Source organism: Schistosoma mansoni, chromosome 3 (assembly GCF_000237925.1).
Source record: "Schistosoma mansoni strain Puerto Rico chromosome 3, complete genome".
Lineage (NCBI taxonomy): Eukaryota > Metazoa > Platyhelminthes > Trematoda > Strigeidida > Schistosomatidae > Schistosoma > Schistosoma mansoni.
The window spans coordinates 20,088,776-20,103,767 of record NC_031497.1 but is presented as its reverse complement, the minus strand read 5'-3'; the positions used below and the strand labels follow the sequence as shown (position 1 = coordinate 20,103,767).

Below are 14,992 nucleotides of genomic sequence, written 5' to 3'. Positions count from 1 at the left end.
ACTAAATTAATCTTATGGGACAAGGAAGGTATTTGTTAATAGTAAGTGAGAACGAAGAGATTATGCAGCTTACCTTCAAGGAGCAAGTTATTTTTGATTGTCAACAAGCATACATGAACAATGCCAACAAGCAAATAAAAAACCCTGATGTTTGGACTTTAGGAAATTTCAAATATATAAAAATTATTGTTTTCAGACTGTTTTCAAACAAAACGTTGTTTTTGTAGATATATGGATAATATATGTGACAGTAAGCGGTAAATTCAAATGGCTGCGTTACGTAGGCTTTTCTGTTAATTTCCCCCAAATTATCGACGTAAGGTGTAAACATCGACATTTCTTATTATTTACGCTTTTTGTTGCTGTTATGTTATTTTGAGCTGTGAAATGATGTGTTTTTATCACTTTCATTCACCATTTTATTATTCTAACTCAAATATGTCTTCAATTAAAGAAATCTTCCATGAACGTTTGTTGTTTCTGCCGTTTGCTTCATATAACTATCACAGACATATTCATACCTTAATACATTTTTTAATTCTTTTCTCAGAAACATTCTTAACTTTGGCTTGTGTGTTATTTTAGTTATCATCTAGATTGATTTTCAAATTACAAAACGTGGAGCTATTCAAGTCTGTTTGTTAAGTTGAAGCTGTTTGCGAAGAATTCTGTCCCTTGTGTTCAGTGAGGAAAAAGATATCTTTGGAGAATATGGATAATACTTGCACTCAGGGTAACATCTGGAAAATACTCTGATGTATCCTTCAGATAAACTTGCATCGACACAAAAAGTTAGTAAAGCAGCTCGTCGTCGTGAAAAACGGGCTGCTCTTCAACATGCTCAACAGACAGCTGCCCTAAGGAATATACAAGCAGATAGATCTGATAGTCTTCGATCTGTTGAAATGAAAAGGTTAGAAAAGGAACTTTCAGCCCGTCACCTATGTTTATTTGAAGTAAGTCTTTATAAAGATGTAAACAAATTACACGTTTTGCATATTTGTCATTATTTATATCGCTCAGAGGCTTGCTAATTTACATATTGTGGATCATAGGACTAAGATATATTCCTGCTATACGGCTGTAAGTTATGAGAAACGCTTAATAGAACACAACCAGAAATCGGTCTGTTGTTAGTCGATCTTGATGATATAATCTGTGAAGGCTTAAGTAACTAAAGTGTTTTCTGAAATTTGTCAAACTCTGTATAAGAGACACATGGATGATATCTTCGTCATATGTGATGAAGATTAGGTTATTGTTCAATTACTAGATAAACGCCCCCAAATGCCCTGGTACGGCCGAGAGTGGGGAGAGTCCGCTCTCCCTCTCGAAATGCTCTCACATGGCCACGCGTATATAGCCTCTGCCAGGGAAGTCCTACTCACTGCCTTCTCGTGGCGGTGGTGTTGTTTACGAAAGTGAGAGGACGAAAAGCGAATGTCCGGCGCTTTAACCGGGTTGGTGGACACGGAAAGTCCATCTAGGGGAGTTGGAAAACCCTGATTACAAACCAATAGTGCACATGGGTTTCCATATCCTGAAGGAACAAATGGCGTATGAACCAGTTATTGGTCACCCGCTACCATGGAACTGCATCTCCTCACGATGCTCCACTACCTTGTGGGTTAGACCTCTAGGTCAAAGGCTCGGGTCGTGGCCCCCTAAGAAAACCACCTGCTTCAGTTTGGGCACCTGGGAAGTATCACACCCCTCTCGCAAATAAATGAAATGAAACATTCAACTGACAATTATATTCTCGCTCATGCTAGAAACAAAACAATTTGCATTATCACTATTATTATCATTATTATTATTATTGTCATTATTATTATTATTATTATTATTATTATTATTATTATTTACCATATCGCTAACTCACCCCCTTTTATCCCCAATTTGTGTAACCTTACTTTTCAACTTATGCAGCAGCTCGCTCTTGGTGGAAACTCTGTTCCATCTAAACGATCTCTAGTCGCTGTTTGGTCGAAAGTGAATGTTTCCACCGATTGTGAATACTGAAGCAGATTTTCTGAAACCACGTACGCCGTTCAAGATGGCTTCCTTCAACGTTCGCACACTAATGCAGATCAGACAACAGATAGGGCTGGCTATGTCTTTGGAAGGTCTTAATGTTGACGTTTGTTGTCTATCCGAGACCCGTATTCAAGACTCTAGTGAAGTACTACAAATCCGCTCTCCATCTGTCGCCTCGAAAAGCTTGTTTCACGTGCGCTTATCCGGGGACCCTGTGACATCCTCGTCCTGTCTTGCTGGCGTTGGTGTCGCACTAAGCGCTAGGGCTGAGGCAGCACTAATCGATTGGATCCCCATTAACAGTCGGTTATGTGCTGTTAGATTAGAAAGTTCCATCAAAGTGAGAAGAAACCGGCGTGAGAAACGGTGTCTTTTCGTCATCTCCGCCTATGCCCCGACAGATTGCAGCCCGGATGCAATCAAGGATGAGTTTTACCATCAGTTAACTGTTCTTCTCCAGAAAGCGCGTTCGACAGATATTGTAGTACTAGCCGGAGACTTGAATGCACAGGTCGGGCGTCTAGGCACAGAAGAGAGTCGTTTAGGTGACCGATGGGGACTTGTTGGTCGCAGGACAGATAACTGGGACCGTTTGCTGCAACTGTGCACAGACCACAACCTGTTTCTGGCTAGCACTAACTTCCGGCACAGTCATCGCCGGTGTGCCACCTGGCGTCCTCCCTCTGCATCCCAAGCCTGGACTCAGATTGATCACATCGCGATCAGCTACCGCTGGCGTGGTTGTGTACAAGACTGCCGCTCCTTTTGGAGTACCTATCTGGAGTCTGATCATGCCCTGGTCTGCGCCAATCTCACCTTACTTTTCAGTGGCCGAAGGATTGACCGCCATCAACGGATCGATGTTAGTAAACTGGCTGCAACTTCTGTTGCAAGTAAGTATCGAGCGGAGCTAGCTTCTAGGCTAGCTACCACCCCACTGAAAAGTATAGATTAGCATTGGTTGCATCTTCACGACGCCATGAAAATGGCGAGTGAAGCCGCTTGCGGCTTCGCGAAACGTCCCGCTTACAAGCACTGGGTTTCTTCTGGCTCCTTACAACTGATGGAAGCCCGTCGGTCTACTCCGGGTGACCGTGAGTATGACCACAAACGAAGGCTGTTACGTAATGAAATTGGGCAAAGCTTGCGTAAGGACCGAGAAGCCTGGTGGTCGGAGCGTGCTAATGAGATGGAAGCAGCAGCTGCATCTGGTAACTGCCGGAAGCTCTTCCAACTCATCCGAGCCACTGGCAGCAAGAAGTCTGGTGTGAGTGAAACAATCTACGAGGATGATGGGATTCCAATCACTAACATCTCTCGACGTCTTGGACGATGGGCAGAATTTTTCGAAGGGCAGTTCAACTGGCCTGCTGCTCTGGCAACGTCAACCAGTTTGTCCTGCCCCCTATGCCCGGTGACGACTGATCCACCAAACGAGGCGGAAGTCCTCAAGGAACTCCAACTCTTGAAACGTTACAGATGACTTACCTCCGGTTCTTTTTAAAGATGGTGGTGACTTTTTGACTAAGGAATTGACTGTGTTGTTTGCAAAGGTTTGGGAACAAGAAAGTGTTCCAACATCATGGAATGAGTCGATAGTCGTCCCTATCTTTAAAAAGGGTTCTCATTGTTCCTGTAATAACTATCGGGGGATAAGTCTACTTCCGATTGCGTCCAAACTATTGGCTTCTATCATTCTTCGTAGGTTGTTTAAAACCCGAGAACGATTGACTCGCGAGGAGCAGGCTAGTTTTCGTTCTGGTCGAGGATGCATTGATCACATCTTCACCCTCCGCCAAATGTTAGAACACCGTCATACTTATCGCAGGCCAACAATCGTAGTGTTTCTTGATATCAGGGCTGCCTTCGATTCGTTGGACAGGACTGTTCTCTGGGATTGTCTATTGAAGAAGGGTGTGCCTGAAGACTTTATTAACATCTTAAAGGCCCTGTACACGAACACCTCAGGCAGAGTGAGGGCATACAACCACCTTTCTCCCTTGTTCCATTCGAGCAGCGGGGTTAGGCAGGGTTGCCCAATCTCACCATTCCTCTTCAACTTTGCCATCGATGACATCCTGGAAACAGCTCTGATGGATGTAAGTAATGGCGGTGTGGATCTGCTGCCTGGAGAACGACTTCTCAACCTTGAGTATGCGGATGATATTGTCTTACTGTGCGATAATGCCCAAGGCATGCAATCCGCACTTAATCAGTTGGCAATCAGTGTCCGCAGGTACGGCATGTGCTTTGCACCCTCCAAGTGCAAAGTACTCCTACAAGACTGGCAGGATTCTCATCCTGTACTCACCCTGGATGGTGAGCAGATTGAAGTAGTTGAGAAGTTCGTGTATCTAGATAGCTACATAAGTGCTGGTGGTGGCGTGAGTGATGAGATTGATGCACGTATAATGAAAGCCAGAGCGGCTTATGCCAATCTGGGCCATCTTTGGCGCCTTCGTGATGTTAGTCTGGCTGTGAAAGGTCGGATCTACAACGCGTCGGTGAGAGCAGTTTTGCCCTATGCTTGTGAAACCTGGCCTCTCCGAGTTGAGGGTGTTAGACGTCTCTCTGTGTTCGATCATCGTTGTCTCCGAAGGATTGCTGACATTCAGTGGCAACACCATGTTAGTAATGCAGAGGTTCGGCATCGTGTGTTCGGGCGCAGAGACGATAATTCAATTGGTGTCACCATCTTGAAACACCGACTTCGGTGGCTTCGACATGTTTTACGAGTGTCGTCCCAGAGACTTCCACGTCGTGCATTATTTGCCGACCCTGGGACTGGTTGGAAAAAGCGGAAAGGAGGTCAGTGTATGACATGGTGTCGTGGCATGAAAGAAAGCTGCAAAGGGCTAGCTTCCGTTGGTCCTTCACGACACCCTGGTTGGGGTCCGAGAGATGGTGCAACACAGTGGTTAGAGACGTTATCAGATATGGCTCAGAATAGAAGCCAGTGGCGATCCTGCTGTAACCTTCTCCTACTTTCTTCATAAAGAGTGGCCATAACTTTCCTAACTGAGAGAGCTCTTCTGGTTGTACATTTCAGTTCCCCCCATCATTACTCTTCTCCTTTTCTTTTTTTCCTTCTTTTATATATACACATCTTCCTTCTCCTCCCATTCTCATTATTTTGTGTGGCGCATATGTATCCGGTGCCCTTTGTACCAATATATATGTGATTAAATAAATAAATAAATAACTAGATAAACTCAATAGTGTACAGAATGATATCGCACTGACATAAGAAAAAGAAAGTAATAACTGACTACCATTTCTGAACATACCCTTGAATAATTGGGTGGATGAAACAAAAAGGCGGTTAGTTTATAAGAAGCCAACCTGAACTGGTCGATGTTTAAATTTCCACAGTTTCTGCCCATTGATATAAACGAGCACTGGTGCACGAGTGCCTTTTTGACAGGACTCAAAGAATATGTACCACAGATACGTTTAAAGAAGACGCAAAGATGATGACTAATACTCATGTCAAACAGTTATCCACTAAAGTTCATAAATAGGTGAAAAATTTAGTCAACACCAAAACCTCTTTAATTCTGCTGCGAAGAAAAATGCTTATGCTTCCCTATAATTTAAAGGTAAATCTAACAGGTTGATTTCAAGACAGACTAAAAGCAGCCATCGAGAAGTATATTACTCTGCTAAATTGATTGTGATTGAAAAGATTAAGCCCATGATTCCAAGTGGTCCTAGACACTGCACGAACGATCACTTCATATCCCATTGCACTTACTAATTTACATGTTTGTCTTGACACATACATAGGGAAGGGTAATCGGACAATGCAATCAAAGATTATGGAAAATATGCCTAGATGGCTTCAAAATCAGTTCATGTTAAATGTCCCAGTAAACGTGGGAAGTAGAAAAGCATGTTTATTGATACCAAAACATACAATTGAAATGGGTCTTAGGATATTGTATAGAAATTGTGAAGCGTCAATCCTCAGGTTTATAGAAGCCTTAGCTATTCGCGAATTCAAACCCATCCTGTGTGTGACCAGATTGTTCGAAATGTATGACACAAATGCGTCACACTTTTCAGATCAACTCCGTCTTGTCATTGTTCTTTCAATATTTTTTATTTATTATTTTTATTTAGACACATAAATATTGGTACAAGGAAGCACCAGATACATATGCGCCACACAAATCTCATTCGATTTGTGTGAGGGCTATGATACTGCCCAGGTGCCCAAACTGAAGCAGGTCTTTCAATATTATATGAAGCAGGTCTTTCAATATTATATATATATATATATATTTCAACACAGATATTGGTACAATGGGACACCAGATATATTTAATTGTGTGAAGGCTATGATACTGCTCGGGTGCTAAGACCGAAGCAGGTGGTATTCTTAGGAGGCCACACCCGGAGCCTTTGAGGAGGCCACACCCGGAGCCTTTGACCTAGAGGTCTAACCCACAAGGTAGTGGAGCATCGTGAGGAGATGCAGTTCCATGGTAGCCGGTGAACAAACAATTGGTTCATACGCTATTTGTTCTCTCAAGATACTGGTGCCCATGTGCACCATTGGTTTGTAATCAGGGTTTTCCAACTCCCCTAGATGGACTTTCCGTGTCCACCAACCCGGTTAAAGCGCCGGACATTCGCTTTTCGTCCTCTCACTTTCGTAAACAACACCACCGCCACGAGAAGGCAGTGAGTAGGACTTCCCTGGCAGAGGCTATATACGCGTGGCCATGTGAGAGCATTTCGAGAGTGAGCGGGCCCTTCCCACTCTCGGCCGTACCAGAGCATTCGGGGACATATATATATATATATTGTCTTGTTTATCTAGATAGGTAATCATCAAGCCAACAGGCATGCGATTTCATGCTTTTAGTTTTGTTGTTTCACAATTGTTAGTTCATATTCTGTTTGATGAATCCCTACTACATTTTGGTTATTCACTACCTCAATCTTCTGTGACTGTCATTGTTTTGCATGTGAAATATCAGTCGATTTGTGATTGCTTTTTGTTGCATGTAAGCATATCTGTTGCTTACATCATATCCATTGTAATTATCCGGTACTTTTTTAGTTCCTCTAAGTAATTAGTTGTATTGTTACAAAAAAAACAAGTCTATCTTCTGGTTGTATTTTTCACAGAAACTGTGTCATCAGTGTCACGTCTAAATTTCGATTGTGGATAAATCATGCTATACACTGATGATTCTTCCATTTTGGATTTTTACAAAATAAGTTTAACGGATGAATTTCAGATAGGTATCATAATAAATATATTCGCTAATAGTTTTATAGCAGGTTGAAATGTTCATACCCAATCACTTTTTAGTATTAGAAAAGTTGAATGTTTAGGGATTTGTTTTTGGAAAGTGCAGTATATTGTATCGCCATTATTTGAAATGTACTTCGTAACCCATGGTAAATAACAGAAGCTATAGGTATGTTTTGTTATAGACTTTTCCGACGAATTCCTTGTTTGTATTGTAACTACGGATTTAGTGTTTTCTAAGTTACTCCTGGAATTCAGGGACACGAATGTTCACTAATCTACTGAAAGGACTTGTACATGTGTTATGCCTCCCAATTTTCATCGGGATACAAGCAGAAGAGCGGTAAGACTAAAAGCAGCAATCCCAAGGTCCGAAGGCGAATTCGTACTGCTGACTGTACAGAGGTGTGAGGGCAATAAGGTGCTTCCTTCAGGCAACCAGCATAACAGCGACGCTGCCTTCCCACAAGGAGGGGTGGGGTTAGAAAAGGTCGATCCTAAAAATGCACACCTCGCTTTATCCCACGGATATCCGTCTCTGGCGGTAAGGTCCCAACAAATACGGAGCTGACACAAAAAGGTCGTGTGTGACCGATCTCAAGCAGTTGTCCCTTGGGCACTGCGGTCACTCTCTTAGGTCACTGAGAGCACTTATAATCCACTTTCCTTTTCAGGTACCTCTAAAAGACAATCTTAGATAGATATAAAATAAGTATCATTTGTAGTTACCTATGTGTATGATGACCTATTAATAAAAGCACTTAACTTTCTCAGGATCGAAACCTGCTTCAACAGGTTTATATCATTAGTTCTCACAAAATGTCTCACCCAAAACCGGGTAAACAGATATTAGTATAATGTAAACACCTCAATGTTTACTGGTCAATTCACTTCTGTAATTCATTTGCAGAAATGTCCGCGCTTCATTAATATCTAATTAAGAGAGAAATAGTCGTTATAACTCTTCTACCAATGATTCTTTTACTGTTCTTTCTTCGTATTATTTATTGTGAGGTTCCTTCAGATGGAGATTGCCTTTATCAGTCAATTGGGCATCAATTAAAAATTCGAAATTATCCATTACACGAATTACTAGGAAAGATTGAAATGTCTAATCCAGAAAATCTTAATGATATTAATACCGATCAGACAATGAAACAAGTGGTGAAAATTTTGCGTCATCTTGCATCGTATCACATTCGCAAGAATATGAATGATTTCCTACCATTTTTGTTCAACCCAGATTCTGGAGAACCAATGAGTATAGGTATTGTAATTTAATTGATTGCCGTAATTTCCTGTACATATTTCGCAACAAACTTCTTTTTAAAAAAGTGTAATTCAGTTAAGTTATTTATTACGACTTATTTAGTTTAAAAGGTAGATCTCATCAGGAACTCTAGTCAACTATTGACCTGTTGAAAAGAAATTAGCACTGAATCGCTGTTCACCTTCACATTTTATATTCACAACTTCATACGTGGCCATATAACTCCCAGCATACTTTTCTTTGTAACACTGTACACCATATGACTGGTTGAATGTGTGATAGCAAATAACTTTTTTATTGATCAAAGGGATAAGTAAAAATCATCTGTCTACTATGAAGGTGTTGAGTAAAGTGTGGCGTGACATCTCGAATAAAAAACGTAAATGTAGTAAATATTAGGGCTAAAAATGAAATCTGTGGTGGAAATCACGCTAATATCCATCAATCACCTAACAAATGAGTAGGGAATCGACCAAGTGCTCTGAGTAAGACACAGTTAGCGAGCATCGTAGACAAACTCAGCGATGAAAATCTATTGACTTATTTGAATGAATAATTCGATGAATTAATTACCTTGTATTCTGTTGTATTGACAGACTAAATTTCGTTGTATGGTTTGAAAATTGCAACTTTATATGTTGATTTATTTCTGTCCCCTATTCTAGTACTCACTGAAATCAGGAGAAGCTAATTTATCATCATCATCTCATTTAGTCGTATATGTTTATTTCAATGTGTACTAATTAATTTAATTCATTACGAATTATTTTTTTTTTGAATTATGTCAAAACCTTACAGTCTTGTGTCGATTAGAGTATTTTAAAACATTTTCTATCATAATTAACATGATCCTGTTAATTCTTTTATGTCACTCAAGATTGAGATTCTCTTGGTCTATCTGTTGTCCTGTCTTAGGGCTATACCTTTTGCATAAAAGCTAGTTACTGTATTACCCGTCTGGTCCAAACTGTAACCGATACCTTGGCGTGGTGGCCGCGCTTTCTGATTTTAGCGACTTGATCAAGCAACACTAGCTGAAAAATTGTTCTTTTGGACCTTACTATGCCAAGGAGTTTGATTGAAAGGTGGTAAGAATAAAAGCGCACAATTTTAGCTCGGGGGTAAAGTCGTACTGCTAATTGTATAGGGGGAAAACGTCGGTAAGGCATTCCCTCCAAATAACCAGCATTTATCTTCTTACACTGACAGATATACTTCACCTTACTCCATAGACATCGATTACCAGTGGCAAGGCCTTAAAAGTACAAGGTAGTTTATCTAAAACTACTCAAGAAAAGACCATAAGCCAATTAAACTTTCTGAACACACGCAAAGACTTCGTCGCACAACACCACATCAAGACTGGTGAAACTTCTAAGATAAGTGAACCAGTCAACCCGATAAACTACATTTGGCTCTAATCTGAATAACTTCATGCAATTCTTTCCATTGATAAATTTGAACAAAGCAAAAACAACAAACGTGCCAGCTTAATTAATATGAATTTATTTATGATGCAAATTCTCTTCACTTGCTCATTAACTAGAAATAATAGTAATAATTATTTGATACCAATTACAATATATTGTATTAATGAAGATTGGTAAAATAACCACAATACTTAAGGATAAACTATGAAGGTTTTAATTGGTTGGATATTTGTATGTTAATTAGTGTGAAAGTTCTGAAGGGAAAATTTCGAAAACACATGGAAACAACCTTCTAGAAAATGAAGAGTGCGTAACAGAAACTGTTAAAATGGATATATTTATAGAGTAAAATGAAAAAAAACTTAAAAAAATGATGTAAAAATTAAAAAAGGCATTTATATAATTCGGAGCACGAAGTAGTATATTATGCAATTAAATGTCGAAGCTGAACACATTGGTAAATATTATAAATATTCAACCATTTGAATATTTTATAATTCATCATATTTGTTGTCCTTTTTACCAATCTTCATTTATACGTTACAATTAATGTACACTGGTTTTTGATAAGTATTAATAATAAACAGAGTTAGGTAATGGGTAGCAATGAAGTACAGGATATATGTTTTATCCTATTTGTGACCCAGTTGTATGTGAAGTTGCCACAGTGTTGCTTTTCAAATCGGGACTTGAACCAAGTACCGTTCACTTCAAACGCCGTCGCGTTATCCACTTAGCCACTGGTTTGTGCATTGGGACGAATCTTAACTTCTATGTATTGTTTGTTTGAATATTCTCATCTACTTTAAGGATCGGAGTTGTTCAATCTCTTTTGGCAAATATGGATTCTGTGCGGATTGCCTTAATATTACCATTTAGTCACGAGGATTTTAAGAAGAGTTGGTTAGTGGCTAGCAGCGGTATTCAAGATGCTCTTTTCATCCTATTTAGGACTCGTCAGCTGCTTAAAGTGGTTGTGATTTGATGGCAATATCGAGGCATTCTGCATATGATGCACAGATGTCAAACGAAGCAAATTAATTGGGGTTCTTGACATCAACAGTGCGAAGATCTAAACAACCTTTACAAATGACTAAAATATTAGTGCTGTTTCTAAATTTTAATCAGCTAAAGAGAACCCATGAGATGGACATGAATTCACGTTATTCTACTGTGTTTGTTGTTTTTGCTTTAATCCAATCTGGGTATATTACTTTATAACTTTAGTTATTGAGTTGCGGTAATTACTCCCAATTACTTTTTTTTCAATATAGACATTTCCATCTTTTGGTATAAAGTGTATTCACTTGAACATACTAATAAATTAGTTCAGCTAACTCCAACAATGTTATTAGCTAGATATCTTAAAGTATAAAATAGTTAATTTAAACTTTGCATCTTCAATCAATGATTCATTAGCTAATTAAGACAATTAACGCTTTGATGATATTCAAGTGTCAAGAAATGATAATGTCATTATCATAATGTTAACTAATCATATTCTGAAAGCTAATTTTAGTAAAAAAAAAAGAACTTTAGCTTACAAAGACGTTCGTTAAGTCTCCGAGGAAAAATAATATGTTCAAGATCTATTAAGAGGGAAACAGTGGATAAAACACAACTGTAATATATCATTTGGTCTTGAAAAACCATATCACCCACGCCTTTAATCATATATAATAATTATTTTATTTACCCTTAACCATGAAAGTTTCAACCACTAAGATGACTTAAACTGTCTTATATAATGACTGCCTAGACTGATGCCATGTCGAAATTTAATCTCGCTTCATCCTTTACAAAACGCTCATATACTAGCGCAAGCACTGATTTTCTGCATCGATATGTAAAACATGTCTGTGCTCTAACCCACTAACTTATCCAGCTTGATTATAAGTTATGAATGGTTGTCAACTAATGCTTTTTTACTGTATGTTTATGGTGACTTATATTACAGTGAATTTATTTCATCACTATAGCCTTATGCTAATATCAGTCCTAATGAAATAAACTTTTCATCTTTAAGAATTAACGATGGTTGTAAGAGTTTCTTGAAATTGAAATTAGACTTGAAAATATTCAGTTCAAATCGTAAATATATTGGATAACGTTGTCAGAATTTTTTGATAGTTTCACTTTCCTCTTATTTGAAGCTAATTTTGAACAATATTGTGACAATATAGAAAAAACATCAACGTGGGGTGGACAAATTGAAGTTAGTAACAGTTATCTTTTCACATTTTTGCCTATTAATTCATATGTTTTGTTTTTGTTGGTTTCCAAAATTAATGTGCTTATTTACCAGATAATCTACAGTTAAATTGTATTTAATTTACCCTTCTTATACGTTGTTTGTATTGAGTAACAATTTTCTCTGAGATTCTGTTACATATGTGTCTCTCAGATCACTTGTTATTTAGTGACTAATTTGTCTATAATGTATTTTTTACAAAAAGTTGACTTGTGATTGTTTATATTTTAAAGGAGACATTTATTTCCTTGATGTTTATAAATGTTCTTCCAATGACTCTTCTATTTACCTATATGTAACATTAAGTATTATTCACCATCCTATTGTAAATAACTTAGCAGTCACAGTCCATTCACTCTATGATTAAACATTTATTTCCATTTTGAATATAGATGGTTGTTTTACAAAGTGATTACTTAAGGTTAAAGGTGGTTTTCGTCATTAACTGGACTTCTGAAAGCCATATAGTGCTAGATACAGCTTTTTGCCTTAGACTACGGCTCTTCATAAATAATCTCCCATCGCTCCACACTGGTTCGAACCCTGGACCTCCAGGTATCACGTGGAGTTGATTGACATTAGAAATGTGAATCACCAAATTCTCAACCAATGATATAAATGTACCATACCATGAAATAAAGGTTTTTGTTCATTTCCGTTTTGGGATAGTGGGTGGTTACATCAGAACGAAACGACTGCCCAGTCCTACTTTGTTTTTGATGCTTCTCTAAATAGTATTATTTTGCGATGAAAGATTTTTCAAATAAAGTAACCTCCACAATCTGCTCTACTAAGCAATCATATATATATATAATAAAGACCTAGTCAAAAAGGATTGAGAAGTATAGAAATATGGTTACACAAGTCCTGGATAAAAGTTAAAATACAAAGCAGGGAGAGAAGCTAGAAAAATAACTACTGTCAAACAAATCGCTTTTTTCAGAGCATTCATTCAGTTACAACAATCGCTAAAAATAGTATTAAATTAACTCATTCTCTAAGTACTTAGGTATGAGCCACATTCTAAATGTAATGGATAATGAAACTACGCGATCCCTCAAGCTGAAGTAAAGGGAGAGGCATTCAAACCTAGGGGACTCAGTAACTGAAACTCAATCATCTTAGCATTGAACTACTGACCTAAATGTTAGTCCTGATTCTTCCGCATCTTATCGATTATTCTCACTGTTCGTTCACATTTTCTTTTACAGATCCGTGCCTTATCTACAATGCTTCAACTTCCTATTGAAATATTACAAGCTGAAGGAGTCTCATTAATCATTGGGGAAGAGTTTTCTGAACAGCCACCAATCACTATTGTGTAAGTTTATTAAAGTACTGATACTAATCTTCTTTCTTTCCTAGAATGTTGGTATTATTATCCGTTTGCTTTATATATATATATATATATATATATATGATTGGAGAAGTTATTCAGCTTTAATCAACGTAGAGCCGTTTTAAGGTATTTTGGGCCATATCATTCAATATCTTCAACCACTGATCACGGTTATTAAATGAACTCCAACCAGATAGTTTTCACCATCAAAATTGACCACGTCAACAGCCAATCATTTCAGAGACTAATTCAGCCACCCTAAGCTTCCTTCCTACTTACTTTTACACCAATAAACATCCTCCATCGAAGTACGCAATGTTTGGGCATACGTAACTCTTGTTCGAACCACCTCAGTCAATGAAAACTTACAACCTCACCAGCCGATTCACCATCTTTGCCTAGCATTATATGCCTAATCTTAGCATTTGTCATTTAGTTAGGCATCGGGTATTAGATAAACATGACAAATCGGTTGATGAGGTTGTGAAAAACAGTCTAGTATAATTGACCATTTTTAGATTTTTGGTCTGCTTACTTGGTTACCTAATTTTCCTGTATTTTTTTCCCATTAAAAAATCATTTAGATACCACCGTTATGCGTTCGCACTCGGTGAACACTACAATTCCTGTCTAAAGAAACAAGGATTTCAATGATTCCTAAAAGAAAAAGGAATTCCATGTAAATAGTAATCACTAAACCATTGTGTATATTATAACTGTGCTTATATTAATATTTGATCAATATTAGGACTCATTTTTTAAAGGTAAAGCGACTCTAAAATGTAATGTAGTTTCAATAGGCTTCAAAATCTGTTGTATTCAGTGATAACTATCTTTACTGGAATAAAATACAATACTGTGGATTTCACTATATTTTGTGAATGTTCTAATTTTCGTTGAAATGTGAGGAGCATTTCATTTATTTTGGATATTCCTTGTAAACAATTTTATTATTCTGTATATTTGTACTGCGACAATCCACTCTTGTCACCATATTAGAGTGGAGAGGCTTTCAAGTCATCGGATGGTGTAGCTTTAATATTTTACTATGTATTTCTGGGCAGTTGTACTCTTCTAATTAACTCTAAATTAGGATTGAGACTAGCACTGACTAAACGAATACTCATCCTGTCCATTATAACGTAGTTCTACAACTAGATGCAAGAAATAAAACGGTCGGTTAAGGTTAATTAATCGCTCGAATGTTAGTTTGGAAGTGATGTTTGATGCATTGTAACGCAGAAATTGCACAAAATATTCTAAGCTTGTGGTACGAAACAGGTAAATATAAGTACAAACTAAACAGAATATACCTTAACAGTACTTTCTGAAGCAAGTTCAGTCACTATTTACGACAACACTGTTCACCTACAGATCCCTGGGCGATTAGAACTTTGGGAGT

General features: G+C 38.0%; 1 protein-coding gene across 1 annotated transcript; it reads left to right on the top strand.

Moving 5' to 3' along the window:
- The first annotated feature begins 275 nt into the window (after positions 1-275).
- Smp_030280.1 (C64 protease (C64 family)) lies at positions 276-14,463 on the top strand. The gene is made up of 7 exons (XM_018799576.1): positions 276-321; positions 586-733; positions 769-956; positions 8,315-8,567; positions 12,154-12,215; positions 13,463-13,572; positions 14,175-14,463. Exons 2-7 carry the CDS (start codon positions 712-714, stop codon positions 14,242-14,244), a joined length of 705 nt encoding a protein of 234 aa, XP_018651351.1. The 5' UTR covers positions 276-321; positions 586-711; the 3' UTR covers positions 14,245-14,463.
- Positions 14,464-14,992: the final 529 nt, after the last annotated feature.

Excerpts from the sequence above, each read along its gene's own strand:
- Smp_030280.1 (XM_018799576.1), top strand. The coding sequence starts at position 712 with ATGGATAATACTTGCACTCAGG. Across the intron at positions 957-8,314 it reads GTCACCTATGTTTATTTGAA|GTTCCTTCAGATGGAGATTG; the intron begins GTAAGTCTTTAT and ends ATTTATTGTGAG. Across the intron at positions 8,568-12,153 it reads TGGAGAACCAATGAGTATAG|CTAATTTTGAACAATATTGT; the intron begins GTATTGTAATTT and ends TCTTATTTGAAG.